Here is a 9221-nt window from a genome sequence, read left to right on the forward strand (position 1 = left end):
TTTCATGAAAATTCTAACCCCATTCCATTTCTCTCTCCTCTGTTTGCTGAATTAAAATTTGTACTCCCTCTATTTTTTTTTATCTTTCTCACTTGAAATCTTGGCACTATTCATACTTAGAGAGAATCTTCTCAATTGTTTTCAATTTATATGAAAAAATATAGTCTTGTGGGGTCTTGTTTTATTCGTCTTAATTAGTACATTATTAATCTTCAATCGTTATAATTTTTACTAATATATAATGAAAGATATTTAAGTTCAAAGAAATGCATTGGGAGACGTGCACAAAAAAGTGAGAATGATAAAAAAACAGAGGGAGTATATTTTTATGACTTCCTCCTGATTACAAAGTGATTATAGGTGTGTTAGTTTATCTAACCACAACATTATTTTGGGCGTTAATTTAGGGCCAATTCCGTATTATTGTAGTTTTCTGTTTTTTGATTTTTTTTTATTATTTTCAAAGTCATATAATATATGTCCTATAATGAATAAAAATTTAGTCAAATTTATTGGGAATATGATGATTTTGAAAACTGATAACTAAAAGTGAAAATCACATTTTCTAGTTTTCTGTTTTTGGTTTTTAGTTTTAAAAAAAACTAAAAACTGAAAACAAAAATCGATAACGAATGGACCGTTAGCATTTTGTTTTGTGGATAAATTTGCCCGAAAAAAATGTCTTTTTTTTTTGCTCCAGCAAAAAAAAAAAAAAACCTTCCTAACATAAAAGAGGCAATTATAACGTGATTGCATTTGATCTTCCTAGTTTAAGAGGAAATAATAGCATGATTGCATTTGATTTGTTAGTAGCTTTTGCGTGGTTGCTTTGATGAGCTTAGATTAGGGATTCACTTATAGACATAATAGATTTAATTTCCTAATTAAATTAATCGTTTTTTTCAAAACTAGGTTTTGACCCGTGCAAAATGCACGAAATTTTTTTTATTAATTAATTTTATGATTTTATGATGTTTGTCCCAAAATCATGGGGTGAATATTAGATCGTGATTTAAACTTTTTACAATCATATCGTTTATGAAGAATATTTTAAAACTGATTTATAATACGTGCGTTCAATAACTGATGTAATTAATATTATCGTGCGATGTTGACTGAAAAAGTATTTGCTCTACCTATTGCTTCACATTGAGGACCAAATAAAATCACAATTCGCTCCATTATTGGGATTCAATCATGCAACCACTTCTTTTCCCACTTTCTGCTATCCCTACTTTCCACAGTCCCTCTCACCCCCACTCTTTTGTTGTCTTGAGATCGCGTGATCTTTATCACAAATAAAATTTCAAACCCGAATGCTGGTAACTCTTGATATGGCTAACTGAACCCGTGCAAATTACAAACCAAAAATGGAGATTTAAAACATAGCTAGAATTGTTATATTTAATTGAACCTTTCTCCTGAATTTGGGCAATATTATATTTAAATAAAATGGAGATTTATTCGAAAAATTGCTACATTCGACCATTTGAATCTTATGTTATTAAAGAAAAAAAGTTCCAGATCAATACCAGATTTATTCGAAAAAAGTTATCCAAAAAGTTTGACCACAGATTCATCGAACACACTTGATATTTTCGAAAATGGAGAAAAAAGAATTTGATTGTGTTTTTATCCATTGACGTTGGATATTTGAGATTCAAATGTTATCTACATAAGTTTTTTATATGAAGATGATGATTCACTTTCTAGATGTTCAAATTGAGATGGAAAAAGACAGTATTTTTATGGCAGTGAAGACTGAGAGTTCTAAGCAAGGGTTTGTTACAGTTTGAAGCTTTATTAGCAAACTTAGATTTTGTTAAGATTATATTCGGCTTCTAGATATAAGTAAGATTTTATGCACCGTACCTCTCTTAGAATTTAAAACTTGTAAGTTTCATACTATTTGACCCATTTTTTTATTTATATTGGAAAGTAAAATATAGAATAAATTGTATTGTCAATTATTTGTTACATGCACAATTCACCTTTTTTTCATTTTTATTGTGAGTTTGTGATTAGCTCACTGACCAGGTCAATAATACTTGTTCCAAATAGAACGGTAATATATAGAAATAAAAATCAATTTATATGTGGAAATATATTATATGATATTTTATCTTTTATTTGAGATGAACACCTAGAAATTACGAGCTCTCAAATTTCATATGTAAATTTTTTTAGTTGTGTTTCGGTTGTTGTGAATAAACTGAACAAATATACTATTTGACTTATAAACTTCACAAAGATACAACTACACTAAAATTATGGAATAAATTTCACATAAGTTCTATATGTAATTTTAATCTTTAACCTTACATAGAGATGCCATACATTTACCAGTTAAGATAGCATATTCCTAGCGGACTTTAAATATTACATGTATTTTTGTACAATGAAAGGGGTCCCATTGTTATTATACTAAACTTTAAGACATCTCATGCTTGTTACAATTGGGCTACCCTCCTTTAAGTTTTACAAACCTCATGAGCCAAGTAAAAGTTAACTTTTGTTGAGACTTTGTTATCTTTTCTTATCTATTTATATATTGGCTAATCCGTTTTTTAGTTGATAGTTTAATATTAGGTGTTAGTACATAAGATGTTTAGACTTTTGTGCAAGTATTAGTACATAAGATGTTTATTCTTTTGTGCAAGCTAAGTGTTAGTACATAAGATGTTTATTCTTTTATGCAAGCTAAGTGTTAATACATAAGATGTTTATTTTTTGTGTTATACATGAGGTGCTAATATCAATTATTATTGATTTTATCGTGGATCGTGTTTTGTATTGCTAATCACATTGTAACTCACTAATAATTATCATCGTTTTATGGGATACACCGTAGTCTTTGTAATATGACGGCCCACGATTTTATAGTTTGCAATGAACTTATAATTTTGATGGTATGGATATGTGGTCAATGATCTTATAATTTGAACTTTTTAAAAAAACCTATAATACAACTTATTGTATGATTAATACGTCCCTTGGTAAACTTTAAGTTTAATATTATAATTTGTTAAGACTTTTGTTTTAATTTGGGTTTAAGAAGAGAGTACAACATGTTCATTTAAATAGTTGTAATACCTTAAGTAGTACCTAAAATATCAGCTTCTTGCTATAAATTTATTTCTTAATTAGTGCCAAAATATATGATTAGTAACTAAAATACCGAATTTAGGGGATATGAATTTTTAATTAGTTCCTAAAATATCGTATTTAGGGGATATGATTTTTTTAATTAGTGCCTAAAATATCGGATTTAGGAGATTTTTTTTTTGGCAGTTTTATGATGCATAAGTAATTACTAATTAATAGCAATCGATTCCTAAAATTTAGTTGATTTACATTCCATAACAGAGAACTTTCTTAAATAGCTTTCCAATTATATGCCTAAAAAAATAATGCATAACAGAAATATTTAGAACAAAAACACGTGGCAAAAAATTGTAAAAGATATTACAAAGGATTGACACATCAGCAATTCAATTTGCTCTTGACACATAAGCAAATCCTTATTGCTTTATAGTATTATATAGATGTATATGCTTGATTGATGTATGAACTTAATTGAATTCAATCACATGATTCATTTTGGATTTGCAAAATCATTCTGTTTTTATTGCCTAATATCACCGGATCTCAATAGACTTTCTTAGCATTGACACATGGCATGTATATAAATTCTTGCTTTGTAAACCTTGGTGCAATGAGAGGGCAGAATCCATAATGGCTCGCCACATAGGATAATTTTTTCTTGCTTTAATATTATATATGATTAACATGATACTTGCATTGAACATTAGATTTCAGTTGACCAATGCCCAATCGGGTGTTCGGGTTGTGGTATGTCTCCATTGTGATTATCTATATTGAAGTTGAGAAGAAAAATTAGAAGCACAAACATGCTTCGTTGGCATTCTCTTTAGTATATTAATTAATATGTTAATTAGCAGAATATATACAAGTTAATAAGCAATTAGGTCAACTGATTTTCCCCTTGATTGATAATCAATACCTTGTGGTATTTATACAATTTAGAAGAGAAGGCTTCTAGCCCACAACTATATAATCAATATAAGAGCAAGGCCCAATATGCGCAAAATAGTTTTATTCAAAATCATCCATGATTATATAATTATCAAGAATAAAGAGATCATAAAGCTTTTCTATGTTCAATTAATTTTTTCTAATAAATAGAATTCTCCAATAATAATCATCAATTATTAATACAACTAATAAAGCACCAAACGAGCTATTTAATTAAAGATGCCTAACTAAAGCATTATCAAGATTTTGTCATCCTATTTCCTGGAAAACAATCTTGTTTGATTCTCTGCACACGGCTGCAAATTTCTTTTATGAAGCCCTTTCCCTTTGATTCATATCAATGTTAATGATTTTTTATTTGATTCTAGAAGAGGATCATATCCCTCGATATGTTAAATGACATCTCTTTTAGATGATTTCATGCATATGGTCTAGGCAGCAACTAGTTATTGCATCAAGATTTTCACGATCTTATATATGTTAAATGATATTTTTGTTTGATTATCCTTAAAGTAAACGATATAAAGCTTCTACTAATTAACAAAGTCAGCACTTGATTACATATGTACGAAGTTGCAAGTTATTTATACAAGGGAAAAAGTTAAGAAGATGATGGCAGATATTCTGGCAATCTGTTGAGATAATATCCTCAAAGTCTATATAAAAACATTGCACAATGATACCATAAAAGAATAAGGCCTTCTAATGGAGTTGATCACAATAGATATCAAGACATATATTACAAATTTATATTTGCATTGTTTACAACAAATTATTTTAAGTAAATTTATTATTTCATGTACTAGGGAACATGTACAAATCATATGAGGTGTACGTAAGAAGACGATGACACATGGCAGTGACACGCCGTCTTAGACCTGTGTGTCATGTACACGTCAGTACAGGAGCACCATTTTAGGTGTATATACTGATGCTCTCGAAGTGCATTGTATAACCATTGGAATTCAGCATGGAGTAATATTTTGTAAGGCAATGCTTATTAACATCTTCATCAATAATGTATAATGTAATATACAGTTTTCATTGCCAGAAGGTGAAACATGATATCTGCTAGAATGATCCCCGGCCCCTAATGAAATGATTTCTTTTGGATGCTGTTTGATCATGCAAGTATTAAATTTAGGACGAAATATTAACTAACAGTTTAGGGAAAGTTTGTGGGCACAATCTTATGATAATCCTAATTATGATTTATGCCATTATTTTAACTTTGGAGGCAGCCTTCTTGTTTGGTAATAACCTAGATAATAAAATCCGTTTAGAAGGTCGGATAATGATCAACCAAGCACTATTAGGCTACGTAGGGAAAGGGAATTGTTGGGCCCTCAGTTTTCTGGAATAGGCGGGCTTCCTTGATTATTTTGAATTTATAATTAACGTGGCAGTTTGGCAAAGGAGTGGGAAGACTGAGTCAAGCGACGTTACTGGGCGTCATTCTTGGCAGTTGAGATATGCACGGGATTATGCTGACGGGGCCCCTACATTGCGGAACAACTAAAAAGCAGCTGGGGAGATATTTTCTTAGTAGTATATATACATAATTTGTAACCTAGTTTTGACTTATGTTCTTTATCTTCACTTCCATCGTCTCTCTCTAGAAAAAAACACATATACTTCTCTTCTCTCCAAATACTCTGAGTTCCATCATCATTGTAATCAGTTACCATTGTAACATCTACTTCAAGCGTCATATTAGTGGATTGGTGATCAGGAGCATCACCCGCGATTTTTCCCTTTTGGGTTTTCCGCGTCAACAATTTCTTGTTTCCTTCATTATTTTATTCTTTACGCAATTCATTTCATTTATCATGTCGTTTATTATTAATATGATGATCTCGTTGTTGGCACCTAAACCTTTTTAGTACTTGGTACAAAATCGGCATAAACAGGAATGAGGGAGGGAAGGACACAAATTCAGAAATTATGAAAAGACACCAATTAAGGACTTTAAACTATTTCGAAAAAACACCGGCGTAGTTGGAATTATATTGAAATAACCCATAGTTAAGTGTATTACGGGAAGACCACTTATAATTAGATTTTTTAATTCTTGTGAAAATTTTCAACATTATATTTGCAGGAAGATTTGGATATCAAGTTGGAGTAAGTATTATCAAATAACAACCTCTATAACATAACAAAGAGAACGCCCTCGGTGTCTTTTGTTTTTTTGTGGTTGAGTTTCAAATACAAACTTTAGCCATGTACTAGGGGCTACTTTAGCTACATATTTGTAATGATTATAAGTTTTTTGTAAAAAAAAACAAAAAGACACATTGAAACAATCTAAACAAAACTTCACATAACAATCCTTTTTCTTGTAGACTCTTAAGACTTTATTATTAAAACTTGACAATTTGATGAAGAAATGATCTATTCAGCGGGAAGAACAGGTAAAAACAAAAGGATCATTATGATTAATCATATACCATGGAATCATGAGTAATTTCCTAGGTAGCTAACTTGCTGAATACTCAACCAGCAGATTGCAACTAAAACATAAATCAAAATTATACAATAAACTACTATGACATAGATGAAGCCCTATGTAACGCTCAAACAACAGGTGATCTAATCACTACAAGATATTAGGGCAATAATACATAACTAACTAACAACAAGTACGTACTTTTCTATGTACTTGATTTCCAAACATCACAACCATCTAAAATAACATCCCAATCATATAAGGTACCATAATCTATCACCTTATACATATAGCAGCTACCATAGCTACATGAAGAACCACACAGCTAGATTGGTCTTCTTTGTACATACCAAACATAATCTCCTAGAGACAGTACACCACACCATAAAAATCACACTCTTGTTACATATCAGAGCTTTTTCCAATCGAACTCAAGCAGTTTATATCATAGCAATCAAATGATTAAACATTTAAGGAAAGCCAAACCTGGAAGTAGGTGATGTAACACCTAATTATCATTTGATTAGCTAACAAGATCAATCAATCTCTGATGAAACCGACTGAAATCTATGCATGATATGTCTGTCACCTACAAAATTAGCAAAAAATATATATATAAACTATTAAGGAAAATATTACCTATGTTACTCAGACACGGATTGAATGTCTACTCGGATACGGGTGTTCAAGTGTCCAACTCGACTATTTTGTAAAAAAAAGTTAAGTTTTTAGCTTAAAATGAAGTATCCAAGTAAAGTGTCGTGTCGGACACAACACAACACTCCTTTTTTGAGATAGATGAAGGTGTCGGAGTGACACTAAATATCACCATACCCTCATTTGATTCCTACTATAGTAATTTATTGTACTAAACTACTAATGAGCAACAACAGCTAACAACTATCACAATTCACAATAGCTAGTTTTACTAGACAGGTTCATAAAGTGAAAGTATTTAGTAATTTGAGTTGAAAACAAAAAATCATAAATTCCTACTTTAGTGAAAGACCTAGGAAGTTGAAATTAATCACTCTATTTTACCTCGCATATTATTTTATGCATAATTTTTTCATTGACTTTGGTTGATGTGCAACTTGAAACACTAAGTCCTTCCTCATAAACTACTTGAAGAGCACTTGATAGACAGAAGCTATCGTCGTCATAGTTCACATTGATGTCTATATCGAGTCCTCCTACACATGGATGAATCTCTACACTTCCTCGGCATTGTCTAGGATTGCTAGATCCACCCACATGATATGTAGGAGCAGTCCATTCCGATTCCGATTTTAGCCGATCTCTCTTATCAGCAAGTCCCTTTACATTGTTTTCCAAGTCCTTGATGTAATTCACAGCTTCGGCTAAGTGATCACTTGTAGATCTCTTCCCCTAAAATGAAATTCCAAATAGTTTTGGTTAACTTGATGAAATTGAATTTAATCTACCTATTAACTTTGGCAATTATACTTTCTACTTTGCATAGGTTGCTACAATGATATTAAGAAAGGTATTCCACCATTCCACCTTGAGGAAGTATAGGAAGTTCCACTTGCCTTGAGGGGAGTATACTTGTATACATAGATCTTACGGCCTGTTTGGTAGTCGTTAATAAATAATTGCGGTAATGGGAATGAATTTTAAGTGTAATTTTATTAGGAAAGCACCCTTAAAATCTACATGGGGAGACATTTTTTCTCCATAAGCAAGCAATCTCACTCATAAAGTTGTGTTTTTGTTATTATGTCGATGAGACAATTTCTATTGTTTTACTTCCCCTATATTATTCTATGTTAGCTAAATGATCCTATAATATCAATTTTCACTATTCATTCTTATATTTGAAGGTGGGGGATTTTGGTAAAGTCATAAAAACCCTAATTAGAAAAAAAAAACCCTAATTTAAGATATGCAAAAAGCTTGACCATACACTAAACATCATCATTTATACAATTAGGTACCCTAATTAGAAAGAAGAGTACTTGATTTGATGAAGATAAGCTCATTTTTATTTTTCAACAGTTAAGGAAGATGATTTACCTTAGTATATTCAGCAGGAAGTGTAGAACGGAGGGAAGAATAAAGGTTAGACATTTCCAACCTTCTTTGACGCTCAACTTCTTTGTGGATTGTCTTCCTCTTCTGCTCATCACTATTATCATTACAATTGCTTATAACATTATTAGGAGAAAAGGTCGATTTTCGACCTCGTCCTCGTCCTCGTCCTCGAACTCTTTCTCTATTATCCTGGCCAAGGCCAACATTTGTGTTCATATTTCCTACTTCTGCTGATGCAACATCAGTCCAATAAATCTGATTTTCAACATTGAATTGTTCTTCCTCCCCAACAAAATCAGTGGTTTGGAAAGACAGCTCACCAGATTGTTGGAAAGGAAACATTTTCTTTAAATTGTTTTTGAGAGATTAAAGAAATCGGAAATTAAGAGCTTCAATAATTTTTCTAAACTATATTAGGAGAGATTTGAAGAAAAAGTTAAGGAAATCATGTTTTGTTGCACGGAGATCATATGCTATCTTCACTTATTTATAGAAAGGTCAACAAGGCAGTGTAGGTTGCAATATTATAAATATTATTTGTTTCTATTGGTGGATATTGCACCATAAAAATATATGCAATGATATAAACAAGATTTGATCGCATATTTTAATTATCAATCTGATCATACTTTATAACTAAGCAACCTGACATCCATACGGT

General features: G+C 31.1%; 1 protein-coding gene across 1 annotated transcript; it reads right to left on the minus strand.

Moving 5' to 3' along the window:
• Positions 1-6471: 6471 nt before the first annotated feature.
• Positions 6472-9009, minus strand: LOC104906600 (transcription factor bHLH118). The gene is made up of 3 exons (XM_048640646.1): positions 8543-9009; positions 7547-7894; positions 6472-7094 (listed from the first exon to the last, which is right to left on the minus strand). The coding sequence occupies exons 1-3, from the start codon at positions 8900-8902 to the stop codon at positions 7029-7031; spliced, it is 774 nt and encodes a 257-aa protein (XP_048496603.1). The 5' UTR covers positions 8903-9009; the 3' UTR covers positions 6472-7028.
• Positions 9010-9221: the final 212 nt, after the last annotated feature.

Source organism: Beta vulgaris, chromosome 3 (genome assembly GCF_026745355.1).
Source record: "Beta vulgaris subsp. vulgaris cultivar EL10 chromosome 3, EL10.2, whole genome shotgun sequence".
NCBI classification, from domain to species: Eukaryota; Viridiplantae; Streptophyta; class Magnoliopsida; order Caryophyllales; family Amaranthaceae; genus Beta; species Beta vulgaris.

Excerpts from the sequence above, each read along its gene's own strand:
- LOC104906600 (XM_048640646.1), bottom strand. The coding sequence starts at position 8,902 with ATGTTTCCTTTCCAACAATCTGGTGAGCTGTCTTTCCAAACCACTGAT. Across the intron at positions 7,895-8,542 it reads TTCCTGCTGAATATACTAAG|GGGAAGAGATCTACAAGTGA; the intron begins GTAAATCATCTT and ends ATTTCATTTTAG. Across the intron at positions 7,095-7,546 it reads TGCATAAAATAATATGCGAG|GTGACAGACATATCATGCAT; the intron begins GTAAAATAGAGT and ends CTAATTTTGTAG.